This window comes from Panthera leo, chromosome B1 (genome assembly GCF_018350215.1).
Source record: "Panthera leo isolate Ple1 chromosome B1, P.leo_Ple1_pat1.1, whole genome shotgun sequence".
Lineage (NCBI taxonomy): Eukaryota > Metazoa > Chordata > Mammalia > Carnivora > Felidae > Panthera > Panthera leo.
In genome coordinates, this window is record NC_056682.1 from 46,669,299 (window position 1) to 46,686,620 (window position 17,322).

General features: G+C 39.2%; 1 protein-coding gene across 5 annotated transcripts in view; it reads right to left on the minus strand.

The window, feature by feature from the left end:
• Positions 1-17,322, minus strand: part of UNC5D (unc-5 netrin receptor D) — a 547,712-nt gene that overhangs the window by 226,174 nt on the left and 304,216 nt on the right. For all 5 annotated transcript variants that reach the window (XM_042934906.1, XM_042934905.1, XM_042934910.1 and 2 more), the window contains exon 2: positions 6,125-6,343. In XM_042934906.1, the coding sequence (XP_042790840.1) occupies positions 6,125-6,343 (219 nt within the window). The remainder of the gene's footprint in view (positions 1-6,124; positions 6,344-17,322) is intronic.

A 17,322-nucleotide genomic window follows, 5' to 3' on the forward strand; every position in this document is an offset into this window, starting at 1 on the left:
TATGAACAGAAAAAACTGAAAATGTCCAAAGGCACTGGTAAAGAATTTAGTATGTACAACAAATCTCTGGTCCCTGTCAGGAATTGTTATTAAATTACATAAATGGTGAGCTGCTGTCTCTCTCTGCTAAGGATGGAGTGAGTGTAAGTGGCCGCCAATTTTTTTGTAGGTATGGTTCAACTGGACACGAGAGACAAGGTCTTCTATACTCTGTCACAAGGTTATGGAAAGAATGCATAGCATTTTCGTGAAAACCTTTTAAGAATATGTCAGTCCTCTCTGAAAAGCACTCTCTGAAAAGGGATGAGCAAGATGAAATCCAGGGTGGGATGGGAGAACATTTCTATAAAAGTGAGTTTTAAACCCACAAACTGTCAATGGAACACTTGAGAGATTGATTATTTCTGTGTTATGTGGACTAAAATATATGCTTCCCAAATGTACCTTGGTGATTTGTGAATCATTGAAGGCAACTTCAAATTAATGGTTTTCTGGAAGAAACTATATTCAAATCCCCATCACCAGCACAGCAAAGTTCTTAGATACAAACTTTAAAGATTTAATACATTTTTATTTCTACTCTTCTCCCTTTTCTCAACACAATCCATTAACCTTTTATCCCCAGAGAGGGACTCCAGTTGTTTAAAAAGGAAATCACACACAATGAAAGCCCTGAAATGATATTCTTTAAGAAGAAAAATATTAGTTTACCGGAGTTGAGACTTTTCCCATAACACATTGGAATACACATTATTTCACTCATTAGAGTTCAATATCTCCAAGGTAGAATAAGATAAGAGCCACGGAGCATTGTTAAGGGAACTTCTGTTTTTATTGAACAATAAAGAAGTGGTTTAGCTTATTGATAACTCAAGCTTCCCACAGGCTACATTACCTTCATTGCCAGGGATGGGTTTTCCTGGTTCTTGTTGTTTCTTTTCTGTGTGTGTGTGTGTGTGTGTGTGTGTGTGTGTGTGTGTGCGTGTGTCTGCCTGTTTACTACATTAAATCTCTTAATTTCTCTGTTACTGAGCACTCTGGCCATTTCTCAGGGGCGTGATTCCTAGGTAGGGATTACCTCTCAACTCCAGATGTTAACAGAGGAAAATCACAAGGAAGAAGAGTTCTCATATTTCCAAATGAAATGAGGCAAAACAAAAGAGGACCCCTTGGCTTGTGCAGAGAACTGAAAGTGTACATTACTAAGAGGTATGGCCATGTCTGTGCAAACACAGTAACTCATGTCAAATAAATTGTGCCTTTTGCAGGAAAGAACTCTAGCTCTGGGTTTTCTGAGCTAAATTGTGTGAAAACACACAATCCTTTTTCTTCTTATTTGAACTCTTAGATGACGGGGCCAAATTACCAGAAAGACCAAAGGCAGTTTGCAGCCTTTAACAACTGAAAGGACTTATTGCTTCCAATTTGGAAAATACAAAAGATTCTGTGTCTACTCCAAACACTCCCGGTCTTATGCATTTCCCAGTAGGACTTTGAAGAAAGAAAATGTTAAGTAGAGAATATCAAGGTTCTCTGGGAGCGTTCAGATGGAGACTATGTTGGCCAACGATAGATAAACAGTTACTTCTGACTTCTTAAAAGAACATGAACAATTCTCTACCTCTGCTCAAATGTGGTCCTACTTCCTTGTCCTCTTGGCGTCCTTCCCTCCTCCTGGACCAGCAGGAATTGTCTTACAGACCCAATCAAAAGCCATTAAGTCTGTAAAGGTAGTCAAGCCCTGTGCTGGAGCTCCACACTGAAGAACCCAAGGGAAGTAATGCATCTATTTTTCAATACCTGAGGCCATTTTGCTTCCAACCTTAATTGCACTTATGTATTGGCTCGGCATACACCATCTGCACTCATCTTGCTCCGATTTCCACTATTCTTCTATTAATACAGAGCTTAGGAAACATAATTGCAGTGTGCAGTAGACAGCGATTTTCATTAACTACACAGAAGAAAACTGTTTAGGGAGAGACATTTTTTTTTTTTCCTATTGATTCAATCAAAATGACTTGGAAGAAAAGGTTGTACTTATTAAATTCTTTCCAAAAAGGTAGCTGTTAAAATTTAAATTCTTTCTCAACAAAAAATTGGTATATAATCTCTTCAGGTTTTGTCATTTATGATTTTTTTTTTTTGTTCTTCCCAGTTCCTTTGAAATTCGTGAATTTTTATTGGTCTTTTTTTTTTTTCTTTTTTTCTTTAAGTGGAGAGAAGAGACTTTTACATGGAAACAGAGAATGTAATCAACGCTGCTATTTGCAAGACATGGAGTTGCCTAGCAATGCTAGGGGAATTAAAAGGGGGAAGCAATAACAAAACAGAATGTTGTGAAATTACAAGAGGGTGCAGTGTTAAATTGGCTTGCAATACTTACCAAGAGGTCTTCCAATGAGAATGGATATAGGATTTTCTAGGACTGGTATAAAAAAAATACCTGGCCATTTTCAATGTTCTTCCCATCTTTCATTTGGAGCAGTTTACCCAATGGGATTCTGCTATTGTGAGTTCATTACTGGACAGAATCTAGGCCAGAAACATCGGACAATAAAACACAGCCTCATTGAGCCACTGGTATTTGAGTCCTTTCCAGTTGGACTAATTGAATATAAGATATATAAGCCTTTCACATTCTCCCATTGTTTTACAGGCTTTTGCTCACATGGCAAATGCTCTTCCCTTTGTTGCCGTCTCCCAGATTTCAGAATCTTCCTTTCAAGTGTACACACCAAGATAAATGGGGCTGCTCTGCTCATGACTCAGTCTCTCCCAATGCATGGAGTATCTAAGATCCCAATCCTGGGGGCACAAATGCAGACATTTTGCTGACACTGAGGTTGGCTCTGTCTTCCTCTTTTGCCTGAATTATGTTAAATCATTTGAAGAAAGATACTATATATTTGCAATCCTAGAAATTTCTCTGTATCTTCAGATGCTATAAACTCTTGTCTACCAGAAACATGACATAGGAAAAAGGATTGGCTCTCACAGAGATGGCAGAAATGATGAAGGATAAAGAAATCCCAAAGGAATAACTATGGGATTATAAACTTGGGAAATGGAAATATGAAAAAGCTTCACGATGGAAAATGATGAGCCATGGGCTAAAAGCCATCCTTATGTCAGTAAGGGAATTTGTGAAAATTCTTATTAGGAAGGAAAGCACAGGAATCTGTATGTAAAGATGGCTTATAGTGTGGAGGAAATATATCTGAAGTAGAAACCAGGAGATCTGGGTTCTAGAAACAGCTATGCCATCAACTGGTTGTAGCTCTTGGAACTAAAGATTTGTATTTTGTAAAACAGGGCTGCTAGGTTATTACTAAGGTCCCTTCCAGCTCTCAGATCTAGATTCCAGAATTCCAAGCATGCTTTTGGTCAGAAGAACAACATCTCTAAAGCAGACCCATTTTTTTTTTTTTCCTTCCTCATATTGGTTGCAAACTACAAGAGGAAATTGTGATAAAGTGTTAGGTGTTTCTCTACCTTTTGAAGTTATGCATTTATACTGCAGTCCCAAATGAGTTCAGAATTCTATAAGGTTTAACATATATATACGTATGTGTGTGTATATGTGTATATATATGTGTGTATATATACGTGTGTGTATATATATACATGTGCGTCTGTGTGTGTGTACACACACACACACACACACACACACACACACACACACACACACACACAACGTTTAGTTCTCTGTCTTCTTTATTGATCCCCAGGCAGCAACAAAGTATTACCTGAAGATCTTTTGGAACTAAGTTTCACTTCTTGCTTTGGAACAGAGTGTAATCTGGTTGCTTGTTTGTTACCTGTTGATACTCCTCTTCCTGACTCCTAAGGAAGTCACTCTCTGGATCCATTTCATTTTCATATTCCTTACTGCCTGTGGACAACTCATTTCCATGGCTTCGTTATTTCTGGATGACCACCACGTCTACTGTTCTAGCTCTGAACTCTACAAGCTCCAGATCTACAGCTCTTAATGATCTCTCCTAAGTATTTCAAATTCAGCTTGTCCAATGATCTCAGCCTTTTCTCCTTGCTAATGTAATCACTCACAGCAATAGCACCCACCCCCCTTCTGCTTTTGAGATTAATATTCCATCTTCTTCATTGATTCCATCAGTTAGCTATTTTTTTAAATTTATTTATTTGTTTTGAGAGAGAGAGACGTGGGGCAGCAGGGGGAGGGGGAGAGAGAGAGAGAGAGAGAGAGAGAGAGAGAGAGAGAGAGAGAGAGAGAGAGAGAGAAACAGAGAGAGAGAGAAACAGAGAGAGATAGAGAAGAGAAAATCCCAGGCAGGCTCCATGCTCTCAGGGGCTCGAACCCACAAACCAAGAGATCATGACCTGACCTAGAACCCAGAATCCGACACTTAACAAACTGAGCCAGCTACCCAGACACCCCCGTCAGTCAGCTATTAAGTCTGATTTGTTAAAGTGCTTCTCACATCAGAAGTCCAGTTCTTAGTTCTGTGGCCACCACTCGAAGCAGACCTTTCTTTCCCCCAACTGAAATATCCAAGTCTCCTGACTCATCCATTCTTGCTTCTTACCATTCCAAACACCTGTGCAGGCTCATTTCACAAAGCAGAGCTCCAGCCATCGCGTTCTCAAACGTCAATATAATCAATCCCCACCACCACCAAGATACTCATAAAAGTAAGGTACTCTTCACTTCATATTTGAGGTCTTTTGAGCCCTCTAATGAATGAAGTTTGCCAGCCATCAGCTGCTATTCCACACCAATATTCTATCTCAACCAGATCAAACTTCCAGCTGAAAAGATACTAAGCTTTCTTTCATTTACTAATGTTGACCTCCAGGCTACTGAGACCCTTCTCTCTCCCATTTAGTGTAGCATCTATTACACCTAATTAAGTTACCTAGTCATCAATGTCCCTTTCAAATGTGAATGCTTCCACACCTTTCCTGATAATCCTAATTAGGCATAATCTTTTTTTTAATCCTCCATAGGATAAGTGCACTTATGGGCATAATGGACTTCCACTTATCAGGAGGAATCAAGCCTCAGAGATTGGTGTTTGTATCTTAGCCTTCTTTGAACACTCTGAAAGGCCATTAGCATATAGAAGAGCAGTGGTATATAGTTAATAAATTAAGCTGACTTGCAACTTCCTAATTATACTCAGGCTATTTGACTTATTCAAAATCTGTCATCTAGAGAGTGACTCAGGATTAACAAAGTCAGTAACTTAGGGTGAGAGCAGTTTGAATTTAGGGTGAGGCTACATTTTCAGGTAGTCCGAGCAGCCAAAATTCAAAAGCATATACAGTTTCTGTTATACACTAAAATTTAACAATTTACAAATTTTGGAACTTTTAAGTCCAATGATTTTGCTTTCAGTTCTAGCACAAGCCTACAGTAGTTTACCTAATGTCTTTGAGTCTCAGTTTCCTTATCTATAAGAAGGTAATGATGGTGTGATTTACCCCTGATGGCTGTTGTGATGACAGTGAGATAATGTGTGTCAAATGTTTACATGAGACCTGGTACACAGTAAGTGCTCAGTAAACACCAGCTGGTAATCATTATTCTTATCACCACTCATCAGCCATATTAGCCAAATTAATAAAGAAGGTCCCTAAATTCTCTCATACTGGAGATCCCATTCAAATCTGGTAATCAAATGTGGGCTCTACCAGTTACCAAAAGAACCTAAAGAAGGCCCAGAAACCACCAACCATGGAGAATGAAGTACCCAAGAATAATATCTAGGGGGGAAGATCAGAGCAACTAAAATTACGCTGTTTAAAAACGTGTTCAGTAGATCTGCCTCCAAAAATATTTAGAATTAAGACAATGAAAGCAGTGACTGGTTGGCTTTATTTCCAGTGAGAATATTCACTTCTGTCCCAAACTGGGTGTTAAAGTTATATAGAGCAGGATAAAAAGATGCCCATGTACCACAGAGGAGTAGACTAGCCAAGGAGCTGTGGAGTCATTTAAACACACGATTGCACTTTATCTTATATTCCTGGATGATGTTAATATGACCTCATTCAAATAAAGAACTGGTGGGTGCCTTTCACACTTTTCCCCAGCAATGTAACAACGTGAGGATCTGCTCCCATTGCTTCCCATTCTTACCTGAACTCTCATCCAGACTCTCCTCAGAGACGTGCTCATTTTGATGGACCCACTCGCCATTGCATTTGAAGAATATTTGCATGGCTGGTCTCGCTTTGCACCTCAGTGCAATGGGGTTGCTCTTGATGATATAAGCATCATCTGGCTCCTCTATGAAATGAGGCAGTGTCCCAGGAGCTGAGGGGATGGACTCGGGGAGGGTTTCGCCGTTGTCAGCTCCTGCGAAATTGAAGAGGCCGTTAGAACGCTGCCCATACTGACAGCACACACATCAGGATGCAAAGCACAGCCCACACCGGCTCTAAGAATCTGTCCAGAAAAACACTGCATCATATGAATACAATATGCTCGTAAGGCCCGTGCAGATGACTTCTCATCTAGAGGCTGAACTATATAACATGGTACCATTATCTGGACACACCCTCAGGGTCACGGGACAAATGAAAATAAGGAATAGGAGACTCCCTCAAACCACAGTTGTGAGTCTGCAGGTCTTTGCTGAAAGAACAGAGTCAAGTATCTGTGGGGTGAGAGACTGATTCTGAACATCCAGTCTGGTGAGTGGTTACCTCAACACTGGCCCCAAACTGCCTCAAAACTTCGAAATGATGGTGGAAATAGCTTTTGTTCTCCTATAAATGAGTGTGGATAATGACGATGTTGTCGGAGGGTACTCAGTCATAAGACATGTTAAAAACAAACAAACAAAAAACAAATGCTTTCTCTACGTATAAAACTGGAGATTGGCTGGCATTCTATCTTAGGGTTTTCTCCAAAACCTCACCAATTTACTGAACATTCTAAAAGGAATGTACTTTTGTCCTGCTTGCCCATGGCTAAAAAATTCTCTGCCCTCAACACCCCCCTCCATATACTGTGAATCTCACTTTCAAGGCTATGAACTAAACAAATCACTAAAACAGCCATAAGCTTTTACTTTTGGACCCATAATTACATTTTTTCAAAGATAAAAAATGGACATGACTCTCCCCTAAATTTAGGGAACTGATGAGAGAAGCAAAATAAAAAGGAAAAAAAAACAGAAGCCAAGATTTTGATTCACTCCCTCTTCACTACACTTCTCAAGGACTTAAGTCCCAGGAAACTAGCACAAAGTCAACGAAAGCAAGATCTGAACAGTGAGCACTGTGGAAATGACCAGGGGGAACAAGTGTGCCTTCAATGGCCATTCCAAGGAAAGGATGAAGAAAGCAAGAATTTCAGTACCCAGATCAACTGTGCCCTGGAAAGGGTTATTCACATTCAGAGCAAACCAGTCTCCAGGATGAAGCTGGATAAAGGGACCCAGAAAAAGCACTGGGAGAATAATCCAGTTCATCAGGAGGGAGCCTAGGAGGTAGGGTGCGTCCAGGGACCTAACCTGGCTCTCTGTGCACCTTCAGTGTAATTCAGGACAACAAACAGCCCTCTTACTATTTGCACTCAAGTCAACAACCTACATCAGTATGCACTGTCAAAGGTAAACAGAAGCCACAATATTAGGGGGGTAAGACTTTAAGTTTTAGAGGGCATTCTCAAATGCAAATAAAGGGTTAGGGGCTAGGACATAAGAGGTGTTACTGTCTATAATTATATTTCTGTGTGAAGAAGAAAACAAAAGACACCAAGTTGTGAAAAATATGTCTTGCCAGGGGGAACAAACACCATGTGCGCCACCATGATGAATGAAAACAAGAGTTTGATTCTCCAAATTATTTTTTCCCACTAAATACATCAACTTAAGGGCAAAAAACCTCACATACCAAAGAGTTTCGGATACTATGACCTTCCAAATGTATTTGCAATAGAAAAGCCAGCTCATGTGTAAGTAAGTGGAAGTCTCAAAAATTCATCATAAAGCATGTACCCTAGATAGCAAGAGAACAAACAGTTTATGTCTTAAAAGTACAATGAACTCACTCAGAAAATAAAATGTGTCTAGGCCATATGGAATAAGAAGGGTCAGGACAGAATCTGAGAGGTATATTTTTTTTTCTTCTTAAAGTTTTAAATTATATTTTCAATAGACTTCATAAAATAGATCATATATTAATTCATTTCGTTACTGACTGCTCATGCCAATTTCCATCTTCAATAAATACTAAGTCCCCTCAGGCTTTTGTAAATCCATGCATTAGAGGAAATGACAAAGATATTAAGAGATTTTATATGGACATCAAACAGGTTCCACTCCCACCAGGGCCTTGCGTTCTGTCCAAAGTAATTCATTGCTGCAGAAAAGGGTCACCTGATAAGGAATACCCAAACCTTGTGGTGGGAGCCTGAATGAATAGCCACCGGCATACATTTTGAATGATGCGTTTTAACTTAACTAGTAACAATGCACGAATTTCCAAAGTAACTCCTAAAACGGGGGCAGGGAGCATCATAAATAACTGTCTCTAAATAAATAGAAAGGCCACCTTTATTCAGAATAAATAAAATGACAAAGGCACTAGATCACAAAATACATCAAGCTCACACCATCCAATTCACAAAACAGAGATCTGAGTGCAATTAGGCTACCCTCCCGCTATTTTAATAAATACCCTTTAAATAAAGTAACAAGTTCGGCTTTTATGTGAAACAAAGCAGAAGAGTGGAATAGAAAAGTAGGTAGGTAAGTGTCCTGGCTATCTCCATTAAGAATCAATCAATCTTAATGTTCAGACAAGGGGAAAAAAACAAAAAAGGCAGACTATAACATTACATCTTAATTATTATTGAAGCCATGTCAAAGTCATGTATGCATAGGAAAAGGGCCAGGATCCATGAAAACAAGAAACAAAGAGAAAAGGGGTGGCAGTGGGAAGGTGAGATCACAGGTATATTTGCATATGTATCACCATTTATTTGTATCCTTCCAACAAAGAAATGAAATAAGTGTGATTGATTGATTTAGTTTTCTATAGTGAAGTGTTGGGAGTGGTGTTTACCTAACACTGTTCCCAAGCTCCACTTCCCTCCTCCAGAGTTCCTCACTGGGCTCAGGATCAAATTCCTGCTCTTCAGATGGCTTCTGTGATGCTAGAAAGCTGGATTTTCCCAGCAGGCTTACCTCCAGGAAGATACCACTTCCTTACCCCACAAGGCTGAGGGTCATCTACCTCCTTCTTGCACTGGAGAGACCTGCCATGCTCAACCCCACCTAGTGGCTTAGAACTAAATTGCTCAGGAAATTCTCAGGGGATTCATCAAGCCAAAGGGATGTGATGGGGAAAAAAGGAGGTGAAGTGGGCACTTTTCAGGCACTTGGAAGTTGCTGACAGCACCTGTTCTTTGAAGGGGGTGGGAGGCAGCAACTTATTTTAATAAATGGTTTTACAGAAGACTGCATGAATACTTTTGGGCTCCAGGGTAAATGTTCTTATAATCTCAATACATCTGCCACTGCTTTCTAATTCAGAGAAATGTTTCAAACCTGGTGTGACAAATGCTGGTGACCATATGACCCAGTTAACCGCCTTTTCCCATACTGCTTTTACAGTAGAGGTTAGAGAAATCATAAACTCAGTTTACTTCTTTGCAGGTAGGAATGGTAATGTAACAACCATCTAGCAAATGAGTCATAAACAGAAAAATATCTGAGAAAGCTTTTATTTTCCTAATAAAAGAAATGGGTATGGTGGGTACTGTCCCTTCTCCCTTTTGTCCCTGCCTTAACTAGGGAAGATCAAGAGGAAAAAAAATCCCAGAGGAGCACAGAGCTACCACCAGCTCCGACAACATACAGGCGGAAATAACACCATGAGGCATCCACCTCCAGAAAATTTTTTTAAAATATTTACTTATTTAAGCTACTAATAGTAAGATTTTCTTGTTTTTGCAGAAAATAATCTTCATTGTTACAATGAGATCTTCCTTTTTAAAATTTACTTATTTTTAATTATTTTTTAATTATTTTTTTAACAATTATTATTCAGAGACAGAGAGACACAGAGCATGAGCAGGGAAGGGGGAGAAAGAGGGGGAGACATAGAATCTGAAGTAGGCTCCAGGCTCTGAGCTGTCAGCACAGAACCCAACGTGGGGCTCGAACTCACAAACTGTGAGATCATGACCTGAGCCAAAGTCGGTCGCTTAACCAACTGAGCCACCCAGGTGCCCCAAGATCTTCCTTTTTAAACAAAGCCAGAGCTCCAAGCTTCACTTTATTGAAATCCAACACTCTCAGTGTTAAAGAATTTGGGACAGGAGCGTCTGCATGGCTCAATGGGTTAAGTTCCAACCCCTGATTTAGGCTCATGTCACAATCTCTGCGTTTGTGACATTGAACCCCTCATCAGGCTCTGCACAGACAGCTTGGAGCCTGCTTGGGATTCTCTCTTTTGCTCTCTCTCTGCCCCTTCCCTGCTTGTGCTCTCTCTCAAAATAAATACATAAACTTAAAAAGAATTTTGGAGAGCTAAAAAACATGGGAACTAGGATAGCAGAGAGCAAAAGTAAGAGCTGCCATTTACTGAATGATTGCAGATAATTGTGATATGCCTTCTTCATGGATTAGGTCACTTAAGCTTCATACAAACTCTGTGGTGGGATGGTAAGTATCCGGTTTTGCATTTGCAAAAATCCTTCAATTATGTGCCTCATCTAAGGTCATACAGCTGGTAAATGGGGCTCCACATTTTAACTCAGTTCTTGTACTCCAATCACCTCACAACTTCATTCTAGTCTGATACGTTGAGTGAGTGCCTTATGGCAGTAGCATGCAGTTGGTAAAACCAAGAGTAGATATAAAATATTATCTGTGTGTTAACTCACAGCTTGCATTAAGTATAATATACATCTTAAAGATCACTCACAGTTATCCTGTTAGCAGGACTGTGATTCCAGGTCAGAAAGGGTATATTATGGACACAGTCTAGAGGGGGTCTTGAGAAAAGAAATATATTTATTTAATTTTTATATATTTTTGAGAGAGAGAGAGAGAGAGACAGAGACAGAGAGCATGAGCAGGGTAGGAACAGAGAAAGAGAATGAGAAGCAGGCTCTACATGACCAGCACAGAGCCTGATGTGGGGCTTGAACTCATGAACCATGAGATCATGACCTGAGCCGAAGCTGGACACTTAACCAACTGAGCCACCCAGGTGCCCCAAGAAAAATATTTTTGAGAGGACAGCACAGTGAGTGCTTAACTAATTAAAATCAAATGACTAGCCATCCTCACTAAGCTCAGAAAACAAAAAAGGCAAAGAGTAAGTGCTAGAGAATAAAGTAATGAGAAAGCTTTTTCAATGTGTCATCTGGAAAAAGTTTCATCTCTAAGCAGGAATATTTAACCACTAAAACTCAAAATAACAAGGAGTATAAAAGGAGACAGTGAACCTCAGAAAGAAAAAGAGACTGGGGTCAGGGGATTGCCATTCTATCATGTTTAACCCTACAAAACGGCCAACAGTCCACTGGTTGATCTTTCAATCTGTAACAGGACTGGGCATACTGGAGGCCAAAGTCATTCCAAAGTGGGATTCATAAGACCCTGGACTATCAGCACGGCATTGCACGGCGTTAGAGTATAAATGAAGCTGAGCTTTAATGGGCCTTGAGAAATTCTAAATTATTTTCATTTTTTTTTCCAAGAGTAATTTGCAATGCACTTCATTTTTTTTTCCCTCTTCTAGCTTCAAAGTATGCCTATATTCTCCCTGGTACAAAACATTCATATTTGTTTCAATGTCCACCCAATAAACCTACCATAAAACAAAGGATACATCTGGCAAAAGCGAGGAAGTTTAGAATCAAATAATCTGACTTTGAGGTACCTCTGTGACCTTGAAGAACTTAATTATGAGGTTCTATTTGTCTCATTCATAAAAATGAGTGATGGGGCACCTGGATGGCTCAGTCAGTTAAGCGTCTGACTTCAGCTCAGGTCATGATCTTGCAGTCCATGGGTTCGAGCCCTACATCAGGCTCTGTGCTGACAGCTCAGAGCCTGGAGCCTGCTTCAGATTCTGTGTCTCCCTCTCTCTTCTCCTCCCCTGTGCACACTGTCTCTTTCTCTCTCCCAAAAATAAACAAACATTAAAAAAAAATTAAAAATGAGTGATTAGAGGCACCTGGACGGCTCAGTGAATTAAGCATCTGACTCTTGATTTTGGCTCAGGTCATGATCTCAAGGTAGTGGGATCCAGCCCAGAATCAGGCTTCATACCGAGTGTGGAGGCTGCTTAAGATTCTCTCTCTGACCCTCCCCTATATCCTCCCTCTCTCTGTCAAAAACAAACAAAAAATGAGTGATTAAAATTCATTAGTGAAAAAAGTTTATTAGTGTTTTGTGACGTTACAAGTGAGATAACATAGATAAAAAGTACACAGTAAATGGCTAAATGTTATATAAATAAAATATGCCACCACTACCACCACCATTAACATCATTGTCTCGATAAAGAGCAGAAAACAAAAGGAAGACACTTATGGGGTGCCTGGCTGGCTCAGTTGGTTAAGCGTCCAACTCTCGATTTCGGCTCAGGTCATGATCTCACAGTTCATGAGATCAAGCACTGCGTCTGGCTCTGCACTGACAGCCAGAGCCTGCTTGGGATTTTCTCACTCCCTCTGCCCCTCCCCCCAAGTGCTCTCCCTCCCTCTCTCTAATAAATAAACTTTTACAAAGAAGAAACATATTTATAATTACGATCTCTATGATTTCCATTCCCAAGCTCAGTATCCTAATATTTGTACTAATATTCATATTTCAGCTTCGCGATGATGACTATTATTTTCATCTGGAGCCCTCATGATAGGAACGGCTGGTTGTAACCTGTTTTTACTATTTGGTACCCACATGTATGTAGCATAACTCTGTTAGGTCAAAACCCATGAAAACATGCTGCGAAGCATTTATTCAATAAACATGTAGCAAATGTGTATACCAGACACCAGGCACTTGGTCGCCATGCAAAGCAGTGTGACAACACAATGGATCTTCTGCTGGCCAGATCCCCAAACCATTTCCTTTTAATAGGCAGGCACTTATTAACCACAGGAGATGTCATAGCATTCCAGAGCCCCGTCACTGCAATATGTAAACGAAGGCACCTTCGAAATCGCTCTTTAAATTCCACTCAATGTCTGTGAACATACTGGTCCACAATGTGCGAGTCGGAGCAGAAAGCCAGACGAGGGAAACCAAGTTACATAATCTAAGACAACAAAATGGAGCCGGGGTTCTTTGCTTTCATTTACAGAAATGTGGCTTGTCTCCATATGGTTATTTAATTAGATTGGGGATGCATGGCACCCACAGAGTGAAAGAGCAAAGCCAGAATTTTACATACCAAATATTTAATGCGATTTATGAAACACAGACTCTTTCCCTAGGCCTCAATAAGAGATTTCTTTTTCAAACTCAAACTATTCCACCTTCTTCCCAACATCTAATAAAATTGCAATGTTTTACATTTCCCTGCATTTGCATGGTTCACCTTACCTGTGTCACTCTTCTATACTGTCAGTCTAAGATATTATTGCATTGAGCAGATCTTAAATTTTGCAGAGTAGAAGATTGTACACGATCTTTACAACACAAAGAAACATGGAGAGTTTCTCTGTTCTTGGTCCCTCGAATGAGAAACTTTAGATTTCTGGAGAGCTTAGAAAAGCACATTCACTGCTCCCTAAATTTTCATAGTTTACCTTAATATATTAATTTCTTTTAAGTTGACATATGTGTCCATGCCTACTAAGGTCAGCCAATGTTCTCTGGAGATCCAAAGATGAATAGGACACAGTTAATTTACTCAAGGAGCTCACACACTAAATTAGACACAAAAAATTAGAGAGCAACAACAAACATGCAAACAGTATATTGGAAGTATACACACAATGTGAGAGGAGCACTGTGGAAAGGCAGCCCAACTTGCCTTGGGAGGGTCTGTGGCAAACATCGCGAGGAAGAAGACATTTCAGCACAGTTGGGACACAGGAATTAAACAGGGAAACAAATGGGAGAAGGCATTCCAACTGAGGTCATGGCATGTACCATGGAATGCAAGTTAGAAACTCAGGGACAATTAAATATATCTTCATTAGAACTTACATTTTGGGGGCACCTGGATGGCTCAGTTGGTTAAGTGTCTGACTTCAGCTCAGCTTCAGCTCACCTCATAGCTTGTGAGTTTGAGCCCCATGTTGGGCTCCGTGCTGACAATATGGAGACTGCTTGGGATTCTCTCCCTCTCTCTTTGCCCTTCCCCTTCTCACTCTCTCTCTCAAAATAAATAAAATAAACCTTTAAAAAAATAAAAATAAATAAACATTAAAAAAAAAAACTAAAAAAGAAAAGAACTCACATTTTGAAGAGTTTGCTTTGATACCTGTGCTAAATCAGTGGCCCTAATCGGCTCTAACATCTCTGTTTCTATGTGTCTTTGACTAAGAGCTTTCTGAGATGTAGACACAGAGTAGCCTCCAAATTACAGAAAGAGAACATTCTTGGTTTAACAACATGGGCCCCGAAGCCAGGTTAAACTAATTCTTCGTGTACACTATGAATGAGGGAGAAACCACATTTGCTCTGATCCATGGGATGGAGTTATTCTTTCAGCCACACCAACAAAAGTAGTCTATCTCCCAAGGCCACAGGGAAAGGTTTTGTTTCTGTTTTTAAAGTGACCACCACTTTGGGTTCTCACTTGACCTATACGAAAAACAGACTTCTGACATTGCGTCTAAGTCAAGAGGTTTTGTAGTATCCCTGATGGCAGGCCTTATTCCTTAATAGAAACACTCAGTGTACAATCAGATTCAGCATGAGACACTTGTTCCCGTGATAAGAGTTTTTCCAAAGGGACTCTGAAATAAGAGGCCAAATGTGGTCCAGTGGTTCTATATGTGTGATGAGATTAGTGGGATTTAAATTTTTGTTTGCTTTCACTACACTTTTTAAACGAGCTCTAAAATAAACATTAAAAAAAGAAAATTATATATATGTATACACAAATAGAATTGTATACCTATATAAATATGTAAACACATATGTTGTAGGTGTGTGAATATATACATAAACAATTCTTTGTTCCTGTGAAGGAATATAAAAGGCTCCGTAAACTATGGCAACTTCCAGATTTTACTTCATAGTGTCTAACTTGTATTGTATTGAAATTCATAAATCAGGGAAAAACTAACAAATCTGTCCCTAGGAAAAAATGTAAAGGGTTAGATTATAAGATTTCTAAAACTTATTCATTATAAAATGTAGTAATATTTCGCTGAGAATAGTAGATAAGATGAAGCTTAGAAATTGTTTCTTAATTTTTCCCCCCAACAATGGATACATTTGTGTATGAATGTGTATCACTGACTAGTTTTCAAATTCTTCCGAAAACCTAGCAGGATTTGGGAAAGGCTTTGCTTTTCAAAGTGTTATCGCTTTTCATTTGTAACTGACAGTTTTCAAGAGTGAGGCCATTCATAGTTATGGAAAAATGGTTGTTTTAATGCAACGTTGAATGACAGAAAACCAAACAATCAAACACTATTCTCATATTTTTCATTCTTGGAAAATTACCTTTCAGGAAGAGCTTCGTGTTTTATGTTCTGCACACAAATACGGCAGAGACTTTCAATCTTTTTATGACAAAAAGAAGAAACAAAAGGTGGGAAACAAAAGCATAAGGAACAAACACTAAATTCCCTTTGAAATAAACACACTTCCATTACATGTCAGGTCACATTTGAAAAACTCAGATGGTGATTCATAAATCACAGATCTCAAAATTTTAATATGGGCCAATTTGACTGCAACACTGTTTGATACTTTTTTTTTTTTGTATGTACACTGGACTCAGGCAAAAGAGAGTGGTAGTTCATCTTAGATAAAATCTGGGCCAATCTTATCTCAGGCCCACAGAGGTGAAACAACTTGTCAAAGAGCTACAAGGAGCAAACTTAAGTTGAAATCTCTCTGTTGACATCTACAATAATATTCTCCCCATTATGCTATGCTGCTTTCATTTGGACAGGATACAAAAGACAACATTTACAACTAAGTCTTGTGTTATCATCTACTGAGAAATTTTACCCAGAATATAATCTTGTAAAATCTCTTTCATGATGACCCTGTAACTTGACAATGTTCTAGTAAAATCAAACACAAAAAGCGTAGTCTTTTAACATTTTATGGTATGTTTTCTATTGCAAAGTATGTCTTATTATGAGATGTAAAATTACAGAAAAAAAATCACTAAATATATATATTCCCCAACACATTGTTATCCATTGTCACCCAATTCCCAAAGACTATCAGTATTCATAGTTTGTTATATTTCATTCCCGTATCTTTCTTTATCAGACGTCTATTGAATATTTGGGCTTTCTATGCATATTTGTGAGATGTTATTTCATTTTGTCATGGTATCATTTTTCATTAACCTGATTTTTTAACCAGATTTTTAATGATTGAGAGTAAATACATCAGTTTTGATCTTGCCATTTCCTTACTATATAAGCGTTATTTCCAAACTTTAATTTTACATTGATATTATAATGCTCCACTCATCTATATTCCAATTAGACTCAAATGTGTAACTTCAGTCCATTTCTCTCTCTGGACATTCAAATATGTACAAGAAAACACCTACGGATATATTCACATAAATGTCCCCACAAACCCCTCAAAGTTCTTATGCCTAAAACACAGCTTAATACTTGGCCCCTCAGATTTGTTCTTTGGTCTAAGTTCTTTATATGAAAGGTGACCTTAGCAGTCACTGGGTTCCCCAAGTTTCTCAGGGCTGCACATCACCTACTTTTCTCCTGCTCAGCACCCACATCCAATTTATCACTAAGCCCTTCTAGTTCTGTCTCCTAAATATCTTCCTAATTCACTAACTGCTTCTCATCCCTATTCCTAATGCCCTGCATCTAATCATTACCACTGTTATCTGAATTACTACCATTGATCCAGACTTCATCTGCTTGTTTCCCTTCACACCTAATCACGTCACCACCAGGAGGCTGACCACAGGGATGGTCAATTCTTCCAGGGATTCAATGCTCTTCACATGGGATCTATCTGCACCATGACTTTCCTTCTGCCTACATTATTAATTTCTCCCTGTTTTCTTAGAGGCTGTTCTCATCCCTCAGGCTCTGTTCAGTTAATACGTCATATGTGAAGTCCTGCTGGAATAACAAAAATTCTGGGATACATTCCTCTTCTGCATCCTTCCATGATACTTTGTACTACTCTA